The sequence below is a fragment of the Ochlerotatus camptorhynchus genome, unplaced genomic scaffold (assembly GCF_037179485.1).
Source record: "Ochlerotatus camptorhynchus isolate MF236.1 unplaced genomic scaffold, CSIRO-AGI_Acam_v1.1 ptg000023l, whole genome shotgun sequence".
In the NCBI taxonomy this organism is placed as follows: Eukaryota; Metazoa; Arthropoda; class Insecta; order Diptera; family Culicidae; genus Ochlerotatus; species Ochlerotatus camptorhynchus.
The window spans coordinates 1,045,836-1,070,455 of record NW_027040515.1 but is presented as its reverse complement, the minus strand read 5'-3'; the positions used below and the strand labels follow the sequence as shown (position 1 = coordinate 1,070,455).

Sequence of the window (24,620 nt, the reverse complement as noted above, 5' to 3'; positions counted from 1 at the left end):
TTCATCGATGAGCTTTGATTTGACAAGCTCCATCGTGAGCTCCTCATCCGAGCGACTTTCTAACGCAGTAGTGAGAGAGTCGAAAGCTTTCGGAAGGCTTCGCAGGATCATTGCCACTTGCATGTATTCCGACAGCCTCTCTCCGGCATTCTCCAAACGTGAATAGAGCTCCTCCATTTCGTAAAGAAACTGCTCCATACTTTCACCTTCTCTGAAGTTTGCACTACAAATCTCCTTCAGCAACGAAACTTTGCCTGTTAGCGTTGCCTTCTGATGGTGGGCCTTCAACGCATCCCACGTAGTTTTCGCTGTCGTTTTTGCCATAATGAGATTATGCTGGTTGTCCTCAACCAGCAGCGCTATGGTTGCTCTTGCTTTCGAGTCACCTTCTTGCCATTCTCCGGTGACCGGATTCGGCGGTACACCCGGGTCAACGTAGATCCACGTTCCCTCACGCCTCATCAGCATCTGCACTTTAAACGACCACGACCGATAATTCCGATTGTTCAATCGGATAACGTTCACTTTCGAAAAATCCATTTTCTTGTGCGAAGAATTAACCTCAAATCCGGAATATGTTCGTTACGCGCACTTTCTTGTTTCTCTTGGCCCCAAAGCTGAGCACATAACCTGTTAGCAGACACAGTTCGTGGAACAGGGGCTCGGAGTAATAATGAAACACTTGTGTTCTCTAGCTCAAAACAAGAAGGAATGAATTTTATTGTCGTCTTCGGTTTACAGTGGAACTGAACAACTGTCAAATGGGAAGTGCTGCCTGATCGGCATTCGCAGTGAAGTAAATGCTGTAAGTCGAACCTGGGGGTTCAACAGCCTCCCGTGGCGGTGCTCTAAGGAGTAGAATGGAGTATGGGGTGTAAATTTTTGGTGCGGCAGCACCAACAAACATCCAGAAGATCCAGACGCTGCAGAATGCCTATCTAAGGTTGGCAATGAGATACCTAGAATCAACTCCGATTCACGTCATACATGCGGAAACAGGTCTACTGCCCACGAAGGATCGCATTGAGTGGCTCACCTTCCACAAAAATCAACTCCATCGGTTTATTGAGGAAACCTACAGTCTAGAACAAGGAAATGGTTCTTTCCTAACTAGTACTGTTGTTGTATCAAGCGGAATTTTCAGTTTAGTTTTCGGAAATAAATTCGCGACGAACTATTTTGCGTTGTATCTTGTTTGAGTTTTTATTTGCAACTGACTAAAACAAAGGTACATAATGCGCGGGAATTCACTTGAGCGAGGGAGTGGTTGGTTGATGTACTCTAAAACAATTTACTCTAAACAACTCCCCAACTTGAGGCAGGAGCCTCATCTTAAGCTGTCGGCAGCGGTACCAACTTGTGGATCGGTCGTTGGTATTCAGATGATCCTCTGCGAAGTGTGACAGTCCTCACAACACCTTGACGATCCGGATGGACCGCGATAATCCGGGCAAGCTCCCACTGTGCTGGTGGAGTGTTCTCATTTTTTACTAGAACAAGTCTGTTGTTCTGCAGGTTATCCTCCATAGATTGCCACTTGGTTCGTGGTTGCAAAGATGAAACGTATTCATTTCTCCAGCGCTGCCAAATTTCTTCTAGCTGCTTCTGACATATCTGCCAAGAGTCGAGTCGATTAACGGGTACGTTTGGGACTGATGGTTCTGGCAGCAGATTCATCGGCTGCCCAATGATGAAATGCCCTGGAATCAAAACATTGTAGTCGTCCGGTGAATTGGATATGGCACACAACGGTCTTGAATTAAGGCAGGCTTTTACTTGGGTGAGAAGAGTATACAGATGTTCGAAGGTTTGCGGTCCACGACTGAGCACCTTGTATAAGTGCGTTTTGACACACTTCACTACCACCTCCCACAAACCACCCATGTGGGGTGCGGATGGTGGTATGAATGTCCTACCATGATGCCTACATTCGAAGAAAAGCGGCTTGCTTGAGCTCTAAATTCATCGGATTGGAAAAACTCCTGCATCTGGCGATCAGCACCGATGAAATTTGTCCCATTGTCAGACCAAATCTCTGTACATAAACCACGACGAGCGATGAACCTCTTGAGCGCTTCGATGAATACTGCGGACGACAAATCACTGGCAGCCTCTAGGTGAATAGCTTTAGTGGAAAGGCACACGATCACAACTATGTAACCCTTGGTTAGGAGAGGTTTACGAGGATTGCCGCTTTTGAGGATGATTGGACCGGCATAATCAATCCCAACGTGGATGAAAGCTCGCACTGGCATGGTGCGAACGGCTGGCAAGCAACCCATAAGTTGAGTGGCAGTCTTCGCTTTCATACGACAGCAGCGAAGGCAGTTCTGTACTGCACGACGAATCACGTTCTAGCATCCAATTATCCAAAATCGTTGATTGAGTGTAGCTAGCAACAATGTGGGTCCTGCATGTAGATTGACAAGGTGTGTGTCTTGAATAATCAGCTCCGTGAAACGATGGTGACTTGATAGAATTGCTGAGTGCTTCATTTCGTAGGGGATATTGGCGTTCTGGAGTCTTCCTCCTACACGAAGTGTTCCTTCTCCATCGATGAAATGATGTAGCGAGCGTAGTTTGCTTTTACTGGGCAGGTTGGTTCCTTTATGGAGACATGTCAGTTCGGTGATGAATGCGTCGTTTTGAGCCATGTGTATTAGCTGTAGGGTAGACGCTTGTTGTTCTGTTGGAGCTATTGTTCCCACTTTTCGGTCTTCTCTACGAACAGATTTGAGGTTACAAATGAATCGGTTGATAACCGCTCCTTGGGACAATATTGGTATTTAAAATCGTGACTTGATGGTTTGCTTCACATATTGCAGGTTGTGCGACTTGGTGATCTAGGAATTCATCTTGCTTGTAGAGTCAGGAAGGTCCCGTCCACAAAAGTGGGTGCTCCAAGAGTTCAGATGGCGTTATTCCTCTTGACGCACAGTCCCCTGGGTTTTCTCCGGAAGCTACATGATGCCATGAGCTTCTTGGAAGTACATTCAGGATGGTTGCAGTGCGATTGGCAACATATGTTTTCCACTTTCGTGGGTGCGATGACAACCATTCTAGTACTATTGTTGAGTCTGACCAAGCATGCATCTGCAGATTGAGGTGATCGAGAGCAGAAGAGATCTTCTTCATCAGCGTCGTCAGGAGCACAGCAGCATTCAACTCGAGGCGTGGTAATGTAATTTGCTTGATAGGTGCTACCTTGGTTTTAGCGCCGATTAGTGTAACCCGTACTTCACCGTTCGGATCAATCGAACGGCCATAGACTACTGCGGCATATGCGGACTCTGATGCGTCTGAGAACCCAACAAACTGCATTCTTCCTTCGTGATTAACAATCCAACGTGGTATACGGACCATTTCCAACAGGTGAAGATTGTTTTTAACGCCAACCCACTCTTCCTCAATTGCTGCGGGAAGTAGGTCATCCCAGGTCAAGTCGTACAACCAGAGCTGCTGGAACAGGATCTTGATTTTGACGACCCAAAAGGATCGAACAGCTTCGATGCGTCCGACAGAAGCTGACGTTTGGTGTTGCTGCTATCGATGTTTAGATACACCTTGAAGTCGAACGTATACCCAAGGCTTTAACAGAATCCGAGTCATTTGTAAACTGCAAAGGAATTGGGCCATCTCTACTATCTGCAATGTCCTCGACGAGTTCTGGTATATTCGACGACCATTTCCTAAGGACAAATTCAGCATGGCTAAGAATTGTTGAGATTTCGGTGACTAGTTGCTTCGCTTCTTCTAGTGTGTCAGCACCAGACATCAAATCATCTACATAAAACCCTTTGAGGATTCTTTCAGCAGCAACCGGGAAATTTGCCGCACTATCTCGAGCGGCTTGTCGAAGAGATTCTGTAGCTAGATAAGCAGGCGAAAGTATTGGATGAGATCTTCGGGATTCTTCCTAAACACCACTCGAAGGTAGTCCACTTGATCCTCAGCTACCCATACTTGTCTATACATCTTCTCTGCTTCGCTTGTGAACACTACTGGATAACTACGAAAGCGAGACAATACATCCAGCAAGTTTTCAGTGTTATTAGGTCCAATAAGCAATCGATCGTTGGGCGAGATTCCCGATGAGCTAACACATGAACCGTCAAAAACGACACGTAACTTAGTCGTTGAGCTAACTTCATTGCGCACAGCGTGATGCGTTAAATAGAAACATTCGTTCGGCTGCTTGTCGATTTCCTCGTCCGGGACAGATTCCATGTGGCCCAAACGCAAATACTCCGACATAAAGTGTTCGTACTGCTGCTTAAACGTCGGATTCACCAAAAACTTTCGCTCCATGGCATGCAACCTCTTGACGGCTGCCACTAGCGATTCTCCTAGCGCAGTTTTCGTATCGTCAAATGGTAGCCGAACCACAAATCTGCCAGTTTCATCTCGCTTGTGAGTCGTTTTGAAAATCGATTTGTCGATGTTGACATCGGAGTCGACATTGAGGGACGTACAATGTGTTAGAATACAAGCCCCACCTTCGAATCGTCCAGCTACCAGCCAGCCAAACACCGAGTTCTGTGCTACTGGCAATCCATCTTCATCGGTAATTTGACCCATTCGGAGCATAGGTAGGAACAACTCTACTCCGAGAATGACGTCGATTTCTCCTGGTTTCCAAAAGTTCGGATCAGCTAACGGGATCGCTTCCAAGAACATCATTCGCTTTACGTCGAAAGTCTGACTTTGCATAGTTCTAGTCAAAACATCTAGAACGTATGCTTGAGTAGTCAGGATTACTTCATCGTTGAATCGAGATGACAGTTCCACATGTGCTATCCCCTTGGTAGTACCAGCTGCGGCGCCTGCCACCCCAGTGACAGCGAACCTGGCATTGCTTCGGTTGAGACCGAGACGCGTCATACAAGCTTCACTGATCAGCGACGCGCCGGAGCAGGAATCGATCATGGCTCTCACTATCTGAAAAGAACCATTCTTACCTCGAAACTTCCTGTACCGCTGGCTCTGAGGCCGGTGAGCTGCATGCCGATTGAATTGACGGTGCTTGCACTAAATGCGCTGCCTGGCTGTCACCCTGTTGACAGAGGAGCGTGTGATGTCGCTGATTGCAACCATTGACCCTACACGAAGACTTCGATGAACAATTCTTCACTGAGTGCGACGGTCTGAGGCAGTTGAAGCACAGTCTTGACTTCTGCACAAACTCCCTACGGTCAGCGACGCTTAAGGCTTTGAAGGAGTCACACTGATAGATCTGATGCTGTTCTGAAGAGCACTTCGGGCACAGCTGGGGTGCGATTCCTTTTTCGTAACTTCCGGATTCGTAAAGATCTTCCGCGTGAATGAGGAACATGTCTCGAGGGCATCACAACGGTTTTCGAGGAATTTCAGGAACTCTTGAAACGTAGAATTCTGCATATCGACGATTTTTGTGGCCCACTGAGAACGTGTTTCCTTGTCGATTTTTTTTCCAAAAGGAGGTGAATGAGCCACGGGTCACGCGATTCGTACTGGGCACCCATGGCACTCAGTTGTCTAATAACTTCGTCGGATGTCGTTACTAGTTTCCGAAGGCTGCTCGGGTGCGTAGATGACACGACTGGCTGTTCAAGGAATTCCTTCACTAGCGAGAAAACGGTGTACTTATGTTGATCATATCATTCCACTAACTTGTCCCACACTTGGTTGTAATTCGCATCCGTGATCGCAAACGAGCTCACCAATGCCTTAGCTTCACCGTCAAGGTATGAAAGGAGATACTGCAGCTTTTGTGAGTCACGAAACGTCTCCTTGGCGTGAATGGTACTAACAAAAAGGTCCTTGAAAGAGCGTCAGTCCTTGCGGTCACCCTTGAAGATAGGAATGTTGATTGGAGGGAGTCGTACGTTGAGCATTAGTTCAGCTGCAGTGGCACGAAGTGATGCTTGTCGAAAGTCCCCTAGCTGAGCAGTTAACGCACTCGTTTGGCTTGAAACTGCAGCTTGGTTCGACAGGAGCAATTGTTGCGTTTCCAGCAGTGCCGAAACTGCATGCCGTAGATTGTTGGTTGGTTCCTCAAACGTGTCATCACCACCAACAGACCCTTACTCCATCTGCGAGTAGATACATTTGGCTTCATAATATAACTCCTCAAACTCAGTCAGGTAGTTGAAAACCGATGAAACTGCTTCCAATGACGGCGTTTTGTCTTCGATTTCACTCTGCAAGTTTCCGAGATGGGGGCGACCCCGGCGTAGTGGTTAATATCCACATCGATGTAGTGGCAAAAATACACCCACAAGCTAGATCTATACTCAAAATCAACAAAAGGGAATATCTTGACCTGGAACTGAATAGAAAAATACGCACTAAGCTGTTCGAAGATCAAAAAGCAAAAAAGGAATACAGCCAAGCAGTCTGGAGTAAGTACTTCGCCGTGGTAAAGGACCGATACAAGGAGTTCAACCAAATCTACACCGATGGGTCGAAAACGGCAGCCGAAACTGGCACGGCACGACGGATCGATCCTCAAGGACAAAATAAATGAAAACTTCTCCATCACCAACGCGGAACTGCTAGCGATCAGCAAAGCCATAGAGCTGATCATAGACAGGAACTACTCCAAAGCCATCATCTTTACGGACTCAAAAGGAGCATGTCAAACACTGTTGAACAGCGAAAGCAAGGAAAACTTCATAGCCGGGAAAATCATCGGAATGCTGAAAGCTCACAGAAACAAATACATCGTTATCCAATGGATCCCAAGCCACAAAGGTAATCCAGAGAGCGAAACAGCTGACCAGGAAGCGGTCAGTGTCACCCTCTGCAGACAAACAGAGTTTACGGCTCTAGGTCTTTCGGACGTTACATCTCTAGCTAAGCAGAAATACCAAGAAATTTCGGAAGAAAAGGGAGTGTTCCACAGAGCATTCATGGCAACACCAGGAAACAAGATATGGTGCCACAACTTGGCATTATCAAACGAAGAGAAAACCGAGGGGACGACTCTATCTACGATGCAAAAAAGATTGTGTTTTGCTGTGGCTAGCTGCACGCTTGCTGAGTAGATAGAAAGAAGATTGATGACGATTCTGAAGATTTCCTGCAAAAAGATGATGAGCGATACAAGTAGATGTGACAAATGAAAGAAGATTTTTCGAAGATTGATTCGCTAGTGTGAGATCTGTTGAGCAGCTAAACTTGAGATTTAGATGTGTCGCCCCCCTTGGAGAAAACAGTGCTTAATCGGAACCCGACGAGCTGTGTGACTACTGTGAGGAAAAGAAGGACATCATACACATGCTGTATGTATGCCCAAAGTACAATGTTGAACGCGTCATATTTCCAGCACTGGAGTATTACAAACCACTAAATACTATACTTGAAGAAAACGCGGAAGCACAACTAAAGCAAATAGCTCAAATCATCAAGCAAATCAAAATCAGAATTTCAGACAAGACCACGTAAAACAAAGCAACTATTTAAGCAAATCAGAATCAGCGGCGGCGAATTTGTCAGTCTGTCAACAGACAACGTCAAACAAAAAAAGACGCATGGTCTTTAGCAAAGGTTGTAGCTGCGATGATTTCAAGCTACTTTGCTGAAGATTTTTTTTTCTATCTCTCTTAACGTTGTCATTTCTTGAATTGCTCTAAAATTTTAAAAAACGCCCAAAGTAAATCCAGAGAAATTGCTCTAAAACGAGAACGATAAGATATATAAACAGTGTTTAAGATCTTTGGAGTTGATCCACGAGACATCTGCGACTAACCAACTAAAATTGACTCATCATGCCTCCAAGGCTTGAACTCGAAAAAAATGCACCATTTTTATCCGTGGGTAAAAATTGATGAAAATCTGGGCATAACTAGTTTGGAGTGAATTGTTTACATGTGCAAAATTTCATAACAATCGGTTCAGTGGTTATTGAGATGTCATCGAAACAAATAGAAAATCCGACTGCGACCATGAGATGGATCGGAAGACAACTGGGAATCACCCATACAACTGTGTGACGGGTGGTAAAATCGTTTAAGAAGTCCCAGACGACCGAGCGGCGGGCTGGAAGTGGAAGAAAATCGAAGATAGCTGAGGCCCGGAAGGTGTTGGATTATTTCAAGCGTAATCCTAACCTTTCGATTCGCGACGCGGCTCTGAAGGCAAAGTGTTCCGCCTGGTTCGTTCAGCAAACCATGAAACGAGCTGGGCTTCGTGTATTCAAGGTCCGGAAGGCACCGAACCAGCGTGATCAACAAAACACGGCGGCCAAATCCCGCGCAAGGAAGCTGTATCGAGAGTGGTTAACGAAACCGATGTGTGTGGTTATGGATGACGAAATCTACATCAAGGCAGACGCAAAGCAGACATCGGGGCTGGAGTTCTACGTTGCCAAATCACGGTTTGATGTTCCGGAAGACATAAGGAAGAAGAAAGTGGACAAATTCGCCAAAAAATACTTGCTCTGGCAGGCCATATGCCAATCGGTAAACTGAGTAAACCGTACATCACAATGGGTACCATCAGCACCGAAATTTACCGCACCGAGTGCCTCCAGAAGCGTCTGTTGCCCTTCCTGCGGTCCCACGGAGGTGACACATTATCATGCCATTACGCGCGATCGACGTTGGATTGGTACAGAGACAATAACGTTGTTTTTGTACCAAAAACCGCCAACCCCGCAAATTCACCAGAGATTCGTCCGGTGGAAAGATTTTGGGCCATAATGAAGGCTAAAGTTCGAAAATCGTCCAAGGTGTTTAAGAACGAGCTGGAGTTGAAGAAAGAATGGATGAAAGTGACCAAAAAGGTCGGCTTCATTATTGCACAAAATGTAATGAGGGGTCTTAAGGGAAAGGTGAGGGCTTTCAGCGATGGAAAGGAAATTGAATAAAGTAATTATGCCGAAACATAATCCATATGTATTAGTTCATTCCCTGAAAGTTTTAAGAAAATTCGACTTAAAATGCATTTTTTTTTTCGAGTACAGGCCTTAGACTTAGCCCGTAAGGCATCTACAGATGACTCGTAAGGTCTCTGAGCTCAACCCCACAAGTCCTTTAAACATTATCCAAGTAACCACGAAGCCTGCTTATTATAGGGTTTCCATGTTTTATATCAGCTTTAGTTTGCCAAAAGGGTCCTTATCGGGCTTGATGGTTATTTGGGTTATCGAAGAAATATCTGAAATTGATTCATAAGACCCCATAACCATGACCCAGATGTTGAATCATAAGGCTTTGAAGTTAACCTAAAAAATATTTACAGTTGACCCACTATGCCGTCAAAGTTAACCCATAGGTCCTCCGCAGTTAATCCATAAGATCTCTGAGGGTTAAATATTAAGCTCATCTAGATGATCAATAAAACCTCTTGACTCTACAGTCTCTGAACAGCTCCCGAAGCCTTTCTAGATGATCTAGGACATGTCTTATAGTTTACTTTAAAGGCCATGGTAAATAATGTTGCTGAAGTTAACGTCCAAAGTTTACTTATAAAAATTCTTGGCTGAACCCAAAAACGCAAGACCTAATGCCTTCCAGGGGTTGATGCAAAAGATATTTGAAGTTGACTCACAATGTTTCTAGACTTGGACTGTGAAATGTCTTTATCTGACTCGTCAGGCCTTTGGAGTCGATCCAAGGGAGATTCGAAATTGATCGCTAAAATTCAGGCAGACTTAGCCCGTAAGGCTTCTGAGCTCAACTTCACAGGTTCTCTGTGTCATAAGACCTCTAGGCATGACCCTTAAAGAAGTCTCAGCGTCAAGATGGCTCTTAAGTAAACCTAAGAGAAATTTACAATCCAGAGATACGTCCTCTAAATATTATCCAAAAAAATATCTGAAGTTTCCAATTGAGCCAATAAGTCCTCTGAAGTAAACCTATTTACAGTTGACCCGCGGGCTTTGAGTCGGACAGTCTCTAGACTAAGCCTGTAACACATTCAGAGCCGTACTGACGATTTTTGTTCAGGTGGTGAACTCTCAGTTTTGTGCCCCTCCTCTTAGCTCTTTCACTTTTACGATGCCCTCATTAGAAAAAAAAGTGTTAACTATGGTGCCGAACTCATTAAAATTTAACCCATAAGTCATCTATGATGTTTACTCTAGGAGCCTCTATAATGCCTAACTCCTAAGACGTCTGAACTTAACTCACAAATCTGCTGTAGTTGATCCAATAAAAGCCTGGAGTTTGATCATTAAGGTCCCTGAAGTAGGCCACTGAGGCCACAGAAGTTTAGTCATAAGGCTTCTGTCTAAACACCTTTGAAGGTAAGGTCTCAAACGTTTTCTGTTGAAATTTCTTAACTTCTTATTAAATCTTTGGAGTTGTCCCACAATGTCTTTGGACTTGGATTATAAGGTGCCTGGAGTTGGCTCGTCAGGCATTTGACCTCATTCCATAAGGCCTCCAGAGTTGACCTATAAATTCTCTGAAGCTAACCCATATGACTTACTGGAAATACCAAGTGCTGACCCAAAAAGCCTCTGGAATTGAACCGTCAGTTTTATGGGTAAAGCAGATTTTGGCGTTTAATGACATGTCAACTTCCGGGACCGGTCCAAGGGACTTTGAAAATCTAACTTCTTTGTACTTGATTTTGAACATCTCTGTTTGTAGATCTACTGAACTTGCTCTCGAGAGTCCCCTAGGCTAGCCTTGAATGCCCTTTAGGTTTGTCGTTGACCTTAATATTTAGATTGATCCAACGGGATGCCTAGAATTCCCTGACCTTGTCCTAAAAGTCCTCGAAGCTTAACATTGAACCCCATCTAAAACCTAATCTACTTCCGTGTCCATCCGCAGGAACCAGCAGCAAATCCGGCAACAAGAACAAGGATCTCTACGCCGACATGGAAGTTAGCAGCAATGGGATGGTCAACCTGAATGCGATCTCCGCGAAGCACCGCGCCATGGTGGACGACTACGTCTCCGTGTCCAGTATGGTGCAGAAGGTGGCCACCGTGGCACCGCCGAAGGAAACCAGGAAGGTTGCTCAAAATGTGCTCCCGAGTGTGGACTCGGTCAAGGCTTTCCCAACGCTGGGTGATTCTGGCGGCGGCGTCGGTGGCGGCGGTGGTGGCAGTAAACCGGCAAAGTCCGCTCAGTGGGTGGTGGCCAACAAGGTGAACTCATCGTCTTTCTCCGGAAGCGGAGGAGCCTCCGCCAATGTGTCTTCCAAGAAGAAACCAACTCCTGCGCCGAATTTGAAGGAGGAAAGCACGTTTGTAAATTTGAATGCTTTAACGGGGAAAAAGTCCGCTGGGGGTGAGGGTTCCGGATCCGGTTCCGGTTCTACGGGAAAGGAAAAGGGAGCCAACGATAAGAAAAATAATAACGATCAGACCCAAATCAAGCAGCAGGGCAAGGGAAAGGAGAAGAACAAGACCAACAAGGAAAACGAATCTTCTTCGATGGGTGACAACTTTCCGGCACTGGGAAGTCAGCGGATTTCGGATTTTGCGCTGGCGAATCTTGGCGGGGGCGGTGGTCCGAAGCGAGGTCCTCCCGGATTTGAAAATGTTAGTGTAAATAATAGCAGTAGTGGTAGTAATAATAATAACAGTAGCAGCAGCAGCAACAACGGGGGTAGCAATGGAGTTCGTAAGGTTCCTGCCCCTCCGCCTGGTTTTAGCAATGTGACCTTGAACTCAGTGGCCAGGAACACCAACAGTCTGACCTTCACCAGTTCAAGCGGTGAGAGTTACAATATTTTGCCAGGAACGCATAGCTTCGTGGCTCCGTCCAATGCGAGCAAGCGAAATCAGGTGAGTTGGTTTTGGGGCGCGGAATATGTGTCCCAGCATTCGCTTTAGAAAACTCACGCTCTCATTCATCATCCCAGAACCTAGTGACACACTTCCAGCGGGCGCTTAAGAATCCGGAAGCGCTGAGCGAATTCCGTACCATTTCGCAAATGTTCCGCGACGGCATGTACAATCCGGGTCCGTACTACGAGCACTGCAAGGCTGCCTTAGGCGAGAGGTTTGCCGATATCTTCCCCGAACTGGTGGCCCTTCTGCCTAATATCACCAAACAGCAGGTATGTTGTCCATAGCTCACCACCCTAAACCGAATCCAAATTACCAAATGTCTCCTCTATCGTCGTAGGAACTGTACCTGGTCTACTGCCAGGAGGCCAAGAATCGACCGAAGAGCGCCGGTTTCGGCCAGAAGGGTGGTGGCAAGTCGTCCATCCCTCAGCTAGAGGTTTGCCAGGTGTGCAAGCAGGTCCTGGTGCGGGACGATCTGACGGAACACTTCCAGTCGCACTACATGGAGAACAACTTCCCCAAGCTGGGCGCCAACGGCAAGCCGCTAGAGGATGGCAAGGTGTCGTCGGCTGCCTGGCGGAAATAGCGGTAAATACTGACATGTTTTTTTGAAAATAATTTCCTTGTGCGCTTCATGTTAAAAATGAGATCAACCGCAAAAGCAAACATATAAACAAAATCGAATGTTCGTTGTGCTTCTTTTTCACGGAAGGCGAAAAGTGAGATAGCAGTTCGGATCATTTTGTTTTTTATCAAAGCTTAACGAGATTTTTCCACCACATTGGTAAGTATAACTCACAGTTGATTGAATTTCAATGTTTTTTGATTTATTAGTGGGAAGTGAGAACAATAATTAGCCGGCTGAAATTTAAAATTGCCTGATAGCTTGAGTTTTTTTTTCTTCAAATTCAATCAATCTAAAATGGGTATAGATTACATAAGGTCGCTTTCTAATGCGGTGTACAAACTGGCAAAACGTAGACAGGAAAATCCTATTATTACCTATTTAAAAATAATGCAATGTAAATATAGATTTTCAGTTCAAAAGTAAAAGATATATACATACCTAAAAGAACAACAACAAACAAACGCTACCATTTTAGAGGGTAATAAATAAAAGTGGTTGTACACGCTTTATGGAATTTCCTGGGCTGTTTAATTTCGTGAGTGTGACTATCACAGGATCCCGCATTGTGGCGTTCCTCTTCTAGGCTTTTTACACTTCTGTAGCGAGCGTTTTGCCGGTTCTCAACTAGTTATTAATGTAGAACTTTATGTGCCAAATAATGCATGAATTTGTATATTGTGTGTGGCAAGCACAATGCTATTCTATGCCCAGGGAAGTCGAGAAAATGTCCATCCCAGAAGATTTCCTACACCGAACCGGGACTTTCAGCTTTGAATACCGTCTAGGCCTCCTGAGGACGGTTCTACCTCCTTATTCTCGGAATAACAACCCTGCCGACTAGTTAAATGGGATTTTCTTCGAAGCGCCTACAACTTGCACAGGAAGCACATGTGTTTAATTCCATCATAGAATTTGCACGAGGTTCAAAAACATACAAATTACTTCCAAAAGATTAGAAGCACACAAGACACATGAGAAGATTTTGAATATCGGGTCGAAGGGTATCAGAATTTTATGAAATCAAGCTGAACATTTCATTAGAACCTAAGTAACATTGACAGATTCTCTTCGTTGACTTTCTCTTAGTTTCTCAACGGTCATGTAAAGACATTCCCAGTAAATTTCAGCACACAGATCGATAAAAGAAGCTTTTATCTAGCATATAATACGACAAACACAACAAGCAACGGCTTTGTGCTCAAGTTATTAACGAAAGAGAATGTCGATGAAGAGAATCGATCAATGCTACTTAGAACCAATGATTATAATTATATGAACGAAAAAAATCATGAAATTCGGGGTGGTTAATTTTCCCGGAAAATTAACGGTTTACGGATTTTACGGGACTACACCGGAGCACTGCAGGAACTTTGCTGGACGGGACAAAAGGTATGGAAAAGCGGGCATCGAGCGGCTACTTTCTACCAGAGCTGTGGCACCACCAACGAGCTGGGAACCGGCTTTGTAGTACTGGGTAGGTGTTAGAATGTAGACCATCTGTGTGCTAACAAATATGTACGGACAGTAGACCATGAATTTTGAATATTCCTATTTATACTGACTCTGTAACTTAACTCTTTCTCTTTCTGCATTAAACCAGTAACCAGTTAACAACTTGTTTTTCTATCAGTAGGATGCACCAACGCGTGATTGATTGGCAGCCGATCAACGCGAGGATGTACAGGTTGAGGATTAAGGCCAACACGAAGCGAGTCCCGACTACGAGAAAGAAACGTTTGATGCTCAGCTGTTCGGGACGTCAAAATCGTCATCGGCGACGTAAACGTGTTCAGGTAGGACGGGAGGCAATGTACAGACCGGCAATCGGGCCAAACAGTCTGCATTCCGTATCGAACGACAACGGCCAAGAAAGCGTGAACTTTGCAGCCTCGCGGGGTATGGTAGTCCGAAGTACCTTTTTCCCCCGCAAGGATATCCACAAAGCCACCTGGAGATCACATGACCAACACACAGAAAACCAAATCGATCACGTTCTAATCGACGGGAAATTCTTTCCGACATTATCAACGTCCGCACGTACCGCAATGCGAACATAGATTTGGACCACTACTTAGTTGCAGTATGCATGCGCTCAAAACTCTCGTCATTGAGCAATTACGGAACGCCGGAGTTGCCCAGGATTACGCGCAGCAGCTGGAAGCTGCACTACCCACGGAAGAGCAGCTTGGCGCAGCTACTCTTGAAGATGGCTGAAGGGACATCCGTTTCGTCATAAAGGGCGAACACGAAATTATTGCAACACTTACAACTGGCTGTATCTTTATTCCTACCAAACTTGGCATAGTTTCTCTTTGAAGTGTATTGTTTACATCCTGTAAATTGCGTTATTGTCTGTTTCAATGCGGCTAAGATGTAAATGAGTCAAGTGAAGACGCGTGAAACAATTTGGTACTCTCACTTGGAAAATCCGGAGCTGTCCCATCGTGCTTTAGGAAAAATACTGCATATCAATAATTCAACCGTATCAAGAGTTATAAACAGGTTCAAAGACCGGTTGACAGTGGATCACAAGCACAGAGCTGGAAGGAATGGTGAAGGGTAGTTTCACCCGAAATCCCAACATTTCAACACGTGATGTTGCCAAAAAGGTCGGTGTTTCGCAAAGTTACGTGCAGAAGGTCAAGGCAAGAGCTGGATTACATGCATTCAAGGTTCAAAACTTTCCAAACCGCGATGAACGCCAGCAAACTATTGCTAAAACCCGCGCAAGGAAACTCTGCACGGAAATGTTCACCAGATACAGTTGCTGTGTGATGGATGGATGGATGATAAAACATACGTCAAAGCTGACTTCCAACAATTACCAGGACAGGAGTTTTACACTGGAAAAGATAAGTTCCAAGTGGATGATCGTTTCAAGAAAAAGAAAATGTCGAAATTTGCATCAGAATACCCTATTTGGCAGGCTTTCTGCACCTGTGGAAAAAGAAGTAAACTATTCGTCACAAAAGGCATCATGTAACAAGTTCTCCGGTAGTGGTAGAGCAGAACTACCAACAATCAATACGAAACTAACGATTTTAAATTGGCTCACCACTTTAGCAGCCTATTGGTCCCAAGCAAACGATTAACGTACCCTATTCTAGTTGAAATTCTATTACTACACTATGTTTGTTTTGATTCGCTATGAAAGTTTGACAGATAACATCAGGGGTGTGTGGATTCATGCAGAACATGCAGGGGTGAGTGAAATAGCTTGGGACTGCTTGGGACCGTTGTTCTGGTACTGAGTGAGCCAAAAATAATAATGATTTTCTTCGGGACCCAGTGGTCTTAGAGTTACCTCTATGGAACTACCATGGGACGGACTAAGACTAAGGCCAATTGCACCAAATTTTCAAAGGTACACAAATTATCATTTTATAGCTTATATTTTGTGCGAGACCCCCCCCCCCCTTGGTTCCTTACATTGCATACATTTATGCTCTCATTGTGCCTACCACCTATGCGGCCTTCTGCCTGTTCTTTCAAACTAGTCCAATCTGTCTAGCTTAACTTTATTACTCACGGTACCGTGCACGTGACCTATCGGACTGCCGACTTCTTCACGAGCTTTGCCGGTTCGTACGCTCTGCGCTCGTCAGCGCACCTTCTATACGCACTACCACCAACAATCAATACGAAACTAACGATTTTAAATTGGCTCATTACTTGACTAGCCTATTGGTCCCAAGCAAACGATTAACATACCCCATTCTAGCCGAAATTCTAGTACAGACAGGACAGATAAAATGAGGGGTTAGTGGATTTTCCTATGTTTCGAGGGGTGAATCGATTAGCTTGGGACCGAAGAGAGTACCAGAGCTGAGCCAAAAGTTGAGCACGTTATTTCGGGACCTTCTAGTCTTAGAGTTACCTCTATGCTACCACATCGCTCGCCGAAACCAAAAATTGCGACCAATGCAAGCTGTTTGCAGCGCGTTAGGTGGTGTCCTCCAAGCTCTCGAGTTTTGACTGCGCTTGTTTGAACGCTGTTCAACACACGTGGAGGCCGTTGGCGTAGCCGTGCGTCGTTCGTGTCCGCCCAAAGCCGCTCACTCCTTGATCGGTGCTGGTGCTTTGCAGAGGGAAGTGGATGAAGCGAAAAACTTGAACGAGAAACCAAAAAACGAAGGGTAGCATCCGTTACCATCCGTCAACCAAAAAGGGTACAATGTAACTAACCCGTCGTGGGGTCGTTTCCTCCTGATATCGCTCCTGGTTGTCTGGACTTGCTTCCAGTTTGCTATCGGTTGACCACTGAATGGTGGTAGCATTCTGAAGCGCGCCAACGAATCCTCGGGATCACGCTTCCGATCGGTATCGTCTGCCCTAACGGCGTTTATCGTGCCTGACGGAAAAAGTAAATGCCCGTCAGTGACCGGTTGTGATTAACGGGTTGCCGGTTGCTCTCGTATCCGCAACTGCAATGGCAAAACTACTTCCAACCGCTCGTTTGCTCTCGCCCAAATGGTTCCGATCGGTATGGCCTGCCCTGATATCGTTTGTCGTGCCTGTCGTAAAAGGTGAAATGATTTCAGTGACGATATGTTAACGGCTTCGACTCGACTCTGTCTTACCGGTGCTGATTAACGAGTTGCCAGTTTCACTTGTGTTTTGCCACTGCAATAGCAAGGCAACTTCTCGCCGTTCTCAACGTTGTTGAGTAACGTCAGCGTTCTGCCTCGTGCCAGCAGATGCTCGGGACCCAGCCTCCGACCGGTGCTGCCCGCCCTGATGTGTTTATAGCCGATGGTTACCCTACCGGTTACTAATGGGTTGCCGGCTTGCCTCGTGTTTGCCTCGCAATGGAAAAACGACTTATTAATCCAGTGTTGGCTCCCCCACGGACGTCTAGCGTAGCAGTCGACCAACGAGTTGCCGCTTATTGCGAAGGCAATTTCTTTCGTGGCCCAAACTCTACCGGTACACCGGGATTCCAGAGGTTTTTCCACTGTCCACCACCGCGTTACGGGGAAATTTAACACCTCCGCGTAGAAAATCACGGGGAAATTTAACTTCAAATCACCGCCTCGTTTGCAGATTTTCTGGCCAGATCCCAACACTCCAGATAAAGATGCCGATATTTGGCCACTGCCAACGCCGAGGCAAAGAACGAGAAACGTGAGCTTCGTTTAGCTCTTCACTACGGTCGGTGACGCCGACCCAACTTTCCCAAAACTGCAATGGCGAATGAAACCGGAATCGTGCGAGCTGCTGCTGTCTGTCAAACTTTCATAGCGAATCAAAACAAACATTGTGTAGTTCTAGAATTTTGACTAGAGTGGGGTACGTTAATCGATTTGCCTGGGACCAATAGGCTAGTCAAGTAGAGAGCCAATTGAAATTTTTTAGTTTCCACCGGTTGGTAGTACTGCTGCAGCGGCACTAGGTACTGGGATCCCGGACTGAAGAAATGACTGGTTTGACGGCGAATGCAAACTGTTAGTAGAGGCGAAGAATGCTGCAACACCGCACGAGATTGAATGTGGAGCGATACAGACAAAACTCAGTTTTCCGAAAGAAGAAGCGTCATCACGAAGACCGAGATCGCGAGGTGATGGAAAATCTGTACCGCGTAAACCACACACCGAAACTACGAGAAGCTAAATAGTTCGCGCAAAAGCTACGTGCCGCAAGCCGATATGTGCAACGACTTGTACGGTAACCTTCTCACGAACGAGTGTGAGGTGATCCGGTGGTCCTCTACGGTGTTTTCGAACGGAAGGTGTTGCGTACCATCTACGGTGGAGTGCAGATGGATGACGGAACGTAGAGGAAGCGAATGAACTGCACCAGCTGCTGAGAGAAACATCCATCGTCCACATTGCAAAAATTAGGCGACTAAGGTTGGATCACGCACGACGACCCACTGAAAGGTGGATCGACCAAGTAGAATGCGACCTGTGGACCCTTCGCAGACTACGATGCTGGCGAAGTGTGGTCATGAATCGAGTAGAATGGAGACGACAGGAGAGGACAACCAGGCCTTAGCCTGCTTGGTAAGGTAAGTAAGGATTTTATTGGACATTACGAACTTTGAAAATTCATCACTCATTAAAAGTAGAAGAATCTGTGCCTAGGGGCACGACCGGAAACTTGACGTAGGACCGCGATTGGTCGGTACGTTTGTTTTTTGGATTTGATTCTTTTCATTTTTAAAAATCTGTGATTTAAACTCTATAATTTTTTAAATGGTAAATCATATGAAAAATTGTCGCCTCCAATTATGCAAAGGGGGGGACGGAAAATCATTTACAGTCATTTGTCTCTAACTTTTTTCATCAACAGAATTCCGTGAAATGCTGTATGAAGCTTTTGTGGGTTTTAATATTAGCTACAGCTTTTGTCAATAACTCAAATCCGTATCTCTTATGCATGGCGAAGCAGAATGGACTGTACTTGTTATTGTTTTTCAGTGAATGTAATCAGCATTCACTGAAAAACAATTGTAGGTTCTATTCGCTCTGGTTCATCATGCATAAGAGATACAGAGTTGAGAAAATAACAATAGTTACAGCACAGACAAACAGACATAACACTCGCAAGTTGTTCATCGAACAAGCATTTAACGGACAATTTAAAAGTATCGTAGTTGGTAGTACCTCCACCTGTGGCGCGCATAGTAAATTCCCTTGCGTTTGACGTTTACACACTACCGCCATCTGTTCAGCGTAGTGCCCACCACAGTGTACTCAACAGATGGCGGTAATGTTTTAGCGACGATGTTTTACAGTGAGAAATATTCAATGAGTTATGTCTGTTTGTCTGTGGTTACAGCTTATTTTGAAACCTACAAGAGCTTCATACATCATTTTACGGAATTCTGTTGATGAAAAAAGTTGAAGGCAAATGAATGTAAATGAATGCACGAACTGAATGTAAATGATTTTCCATGCCTGATTGGAGGTGACATTTTTTCATATGAACTTGGTTTGCATAATACGACGACTACTTTTCTTGCTAATGATGGAATCACTAATATTTTGATTTTGTTTTCAACATTCAAATCCATTATCGTCAAAATTTGTCCGAACCAATTATACTGTTTATATTTTTTCCTTTGCTAGGTGATCCCGAAATAGCATCACAAATTTTCAGATGCATGGGAAAAAATCTGGTCCAAATATTCTGGCTTTTTTACTTCATGGTCTTCAATGTTTTCCATGCATTAGATTTCGAAAAATGGTGTAGGAAAATTGTCAAGCTCTAGACATTTTCCCAAAGACTAGAATTTTGCAAAATCTTTAAAGCTTGGTAGCTTTAGCATTCGTCCAAACATCGATCACAATCATCAACAATCATGTCGCAGAATCTTTTCTTAGTCCATTGAATTGTATTGTACTTTTTTCCGGACTTCATCAAACAAATTCCTAGACTAGATTTTAGAAAAAAGTCTTTCTCCAAGATCATACATTTTTATTTACGTTTTAGAAGCCTAGAACTGTGAACTTACTTTAAATGTATTAAAAAATTTCAGCATTGAAAAATTGGGTCAAAATCTCTATAATTTATCCTACGTCGAGATTTTAAGTCCTAGGCAAGGTCCTGGACGCATGCAAGATTTTCTGTATCCGCAATTTTTCCATCTTGGAAAATTTGCCTTATTCCAGAATAATTTATTTTTTTCTAGAATAGTTGTGTAGGTCCCTGTAGAAACGTCTGGTTCGGTCCGAGGTACAACTGATAATGAATATTTATTCTCATGCTTTAAGGTTGTTACAAAACCAATGGTTGCTTAGATCCTACATTCCCTCCTTACGTTTAATATTTAAAAAATTTAATATATTCAAAGTTTGTAATCTGCTAAGTATTTAGGTACATGTTTCGAGCGCTTGCTGGTAGCTCGGCTAGTCTCAAAAGGGCGTTTTCGACCATCGCATCGCGAGACCATCTGAGGTTCCGTAGTAGTTTGGCTGGTAGAGGGTTGTTCCGTTGGATTCGTAGTACGTTCAGCAGCAGTTGGAATGGCTGGTCCCATGTCATCTTCTTCTTGTGTGCCCTCAGAGGTTTTATGATTATCTGCGTCATTCTCCTGTTTCATCATGGGATTCGCATTTAGGATTCGTTTGGTGTGGTTCACGTGTCGATTGGAGATCACACTGCTTTTAATGTTCTTCAAGTGGAGCCGTGATCCGTCGCGTTGTATCACAAGATGAGGTTCGGGGTTGAAAGTGGTTGTTAGCTTATTTTTCTTGACAAAATTTTTCACAATCACATAATCTCCAACATCGATATTGCATTGCTTAGCTCTCCTTTTTGAATCCGCATACATTCTTCCTTTTTCTTTCGCCTTCCTATCGTTTTCTCTTGCTCCAGTTTCATTGACTGGTCTTGAGTTTCCTGGTATTTTATCCCGAATGTTCCACCCAAACATCAATTCCGACGGTGAAAACTTTGTTATGCTGTGAGGTGTTGCTCGGTAAGAGTGAAGAAAATCTTGTAGATCATACCGCCAATTACGTCCCATTTCATTTTTATTTTCAAGGTCTTCAATAAAGTTCTGTTTTGCCTCTCGACCAATCCATTTTGAAAAGCTGCATAAGGAACTGTATGTTTGATTGAGATTGCATTTGTCTGACAAAAATTCAAGAATTCTGCTGAGGAAAATGGCTGACCATTATCGCAAACAACTTCAATAGGATAGCCGAACCTTGCAAAAATTTCCCTCATTTTAGTGACTGTTACTTTTGCTGTCATTGAAGTAAGTATAGCAACTTCAACGTACCGGGAGTAGTAGTCTGTCGCTACAAGCAAATGGTAACCGCCAGGAGTTTCCATGAAATCCACCGCTATTTTCTTCCACGGTCCGTTAGGCATCTCGGTTCTTGTTATAGGAAGTGTATCAGGTTCCTAGTCCATCCTAGTCCACCATACTTTAGATCGTAGTCGACGTTTCATTGCTGCAATTCCAAGGTGAGGTTCGTGTGCAAGCTTCAAAATTTGGGTTTGTAGGATTCGAGGAATTACAATTCTTTGATCTTTCATCAATAAATGTCCATCACTGGTGAAGCATCCCGACATCTTTGCATAACGCATTAATGTTCTAGGCCAACGTCGAGAAGGGTACGGTAACAATTTAATCAGTTCTTGCAGTTCTTCATCTGAGTTTGTGGCAGTTACAATTTCCTGAAGGGTTATTGCCAACGGGCAAGCATCACTAGCTATCATTCGTACGATTCTTTCTGATTCTTCATCAAAGCTAGGTCCATTATCTGGTACAGATTGGCAGAGTCGTGACAGCGGGTCAGCGATGTTATTCTTTCCTGGACGGTACATTACTTTGAAATCGTAGGACATCAGGCGCAACTTCCATCGTTCAATCCTTGGTGACGGCTTCAGACGATCTCCAAAAATCACGACTAACGGCTTATGGTCCGTAACCAGATGGAAAAACTTTCCGTAAAGATAATAGTGAAACTTTTCACAAGCCCATACTAATGCTAAAGCTTCTCGCTCAGTCTGCGCATACTTCTGTTCTGTCGGAGTGAGAGTTTTAGACGCATAACAGATCACACGATTGCGATTATCTTTCCCTTTTTGTACCAAAACAGCACCAAGGCCAACAGGACTCCCATCGGCAATAACATTAGTTTCATCGTCAACATTATAAAATCCAAGGGTATTTTTGTTAAGTAGAATCATCTTAATTTGCTCGAATGCTTGTTGGTGTACTGGTTTCCATTCGAAGTTTATGCCTTTCCTTGTGAGCTGATTTAGGGGGTGTGTAATGGTTGCCATATTTGGAACATGTCGATGAACGAAATTAACCAAACCAAGCAGACTTCGAACTGCTTCTGCGGACTTGGGGACTTGTAATTTTTCGATAGCTTCCAGTTTTTCTTGAGAAATTGAAATTCCTTGTGTAGAAATGTGATAACCCAAGAAGTCTATTTCCCTAGCGCCTGTGATAACTTTGTCAGCATTCAGTAGTATCTTGTACTGCTTCAATCTGTTATACACCATCAAAGTTCTTTCACGAAGCTCAGATTCGTTTCTAGCGGGGATCAGAATGTCATCGATGAAAATAATAAGCCATGGAAGATCAGCAAAAATCGTCTCCATAACTTTTTGAAACAACTCAGGAGCAGCAGAAAGTCCAAACATGAGCCTTTTATAACGGAATAAACCAAGGGGGGAAATGAAGGTGGTGATGTATCGACAATCTTCTCGAAGAAGAACTTGATGGAAAGCTTGTCGAATGTCAAGTTTAGTGAAAATTTGATTTCCTCCGATTTTCTTCGTTATTTGCTCGAGTGTTGGAAGGGGATGGACTTCTCTAACTATTGCTTTGTTAGCCTCCCGGAGATCTACAATAAGTCTGACCTCATCGAAGCTTTTACGCTTTACTAACATTGGAGAGACCCATTCAGAAGCTTCATTGACACGTTCAATGATGTCATGCTTCTCTAGCTCCCGAAGTTTTTCAAAGGTCAATTCTTCAAGAGGAAATGGTATGCGACGAAGGCTTTGGCGGACTGGAGTTACAGTTTTATCGATTTTGATATTAGCAACAATACCTGTACACATGTGAAGTTTAGAATAGATTTATTTAAATTTACCTGTATAAATTATTGCTTACCATCCATATGTGGGAACGATTCATCATTCACTGCTTGCAAAAATTTCACCAATCCAAGTTTGACTGCTGTGTCACCTGAGAAAAGCGAGCATTTCCCATTCTGGATCACGTAGAACGTAGTGTCGGTACTCCGACCGTCGATCATAGCTTCTGCGTCGACTTCACCAAGCACTTTCAACGGTGTATTTATCCCATAAGCATTGAATACTTTGCTGCTTCCTCTCCTGATAGAGTATGCTTCAAACCCAACGCGTTTCAACGTAGCCCAATCCGCTTCGCTTAAAACGTCTTCGTCTGCTCCTGTGTCAATCACGAACTTCAAACAAACTCCTCCAACAGATACTGGAACCAGCTTCTTTCCTGCTCTTAGATGGAAAAGATCAACTACATCTGAGTTGCGCTCGGTTCCATCTACAGATACTTCTCGTACGAATCGCTTTTGTTTACGGGAAGCTCCGAAACGATTGTACTGGGACGGTTGTCCGTTGGTCTTCTTCCTTTTTAGAAAACAGCAGCGGGAAAAGTGTCCCACTTGACCACAACTTCTGCATTCGAGTGATTTGGCTGGACACGATGGATCTTTCGAATCATGTCTGCCATTGCATCGGAAACATCTGAACCGCCTTGGTCCTCCGAGTTTGGAGCGTACCTTCAAAATTGACTCTTCATTGGCCTCCGTTTCGACAGCGCTGACTTTTTGTAAGTTTCCGTTCCGATTGTCCAAATCGCTCATCTGTATTTGAACAGACTCGTGGGTACGACCGATCGCTACGATCTCCTTGAAGTTAAAGTCTTTTTCCAGGCACTTCCTCTTCAGACTCACATCCGTTGTAGTTGTAATAATTTGGTCAGCTACCATGCTTTCCAGCTGATCTCCAAAATCACAGTAGGCTGCCTGCTTTTTCAGTCTGATGACAAAAGTGTCAAACTTTTCACCTACAGCTGGTTTCATCTCGCGGAACTTCTGACGTTCGAACGTTTTCGAGAGTCTCGGTACAAAGTAATCGTCCAACATTGACATGGCAATGTGGTACCGGTTCTCCATAGCGTGTGATTCGTCAACATGAACTTGCTTGACCACTTTCCGGATGTCTGGTCCACCGAACATCATCAGGGATTTGAATTTTTCCTCCTGATTGTCAACGTCCTTCCATGCTAGGTATGCTTCAAAATGTTCACGCCACTTCTCCCAGCGGGCAGACACTGGTCCGTCGGCATCTTCGGCAAACGGAGGGATCAACTGGTTTACCTAGAAAACACGCATTTTAAGGTACTTTACGAGCTACACTATGTCTGTGACATATTTTTATCAAAATTCATGTGATCTGCGTACTACACAAAACTCAGGTTCCGCACTGAAATACATATACACAGTATCACTCTGCGTACTTCATCCCAAATGTTGGGTTCCGCATTTAACATTCTCTAAGTTCAGATTTACTGCGTACTACATCCTTAAACGTCGGATTCCGCTTAAAATATCTCATATTTTCCTGCGTACTTCATTCCAAACGAAAGGTACCGCTTTCTTTCACATTAGGAATTTCTGCGTACTGCATCCCATGAAACATTGGGTTCCACATAATGATACTTTTTACATATTTCACTGCGTACTTCATCCCGTTGCTATGGGTTCCGCGTATTTTGTTTAGAGTTTTCCAGAATCACCGGGTCTCACG

At 44.4% G+C, this 24,620-nt stretch overlaps 2 protein-coding genes and 1 pseudogene across 3 annotated transcripts in view; 1 reads left to right on the top strand and 2 right to left on the bottom strand.

Moving 5' to 3' along the window:
• LOC135706655 (E3 ubiquitin-protein ligase ZNF598) overlaps nucleotides 1–12,876 on the top strand; it is a 30,754-nt gene extending 17,878 nt beyond the window's left edge. For both annotated transcript variants that reach the window (XM_065228311.1, XM_065228304.1), the window contains 3 exons: nucleotides 10,764–11,725; nucleotides 11,803–12,000; nucleotides 12,069–12,876. In XM_065228311.1, the coding sequence (XP_065084383.1) occupies nucleotides 10,764–11,725; nucleotides 11,803–12,000; nucleotides 12,069–12,317 (1,409 nt within the window). In that variant the 3' untranslated portion in view covers nucleotides 12,318–12,876. The remainder of the gene's footprint in view (nucleotides 1–10,763; nucleotides 11,726–11,802; nucleotides 12,001–12,068) is intronic.
• The window catches only part of Asap (ArfGAP domain of ASAP), a 480,120-nt gene that overhangs the window by 136,621 nt on the left and 318,879 nt on the right, over nucleotides 1–24,620 (bottom strand). The window lies entirely within an intron of this gene.
• On the bottom strand, nucleotides 22,801–24,206 carry LOC135706291 (uncharacterized; annotated as a pseudogene).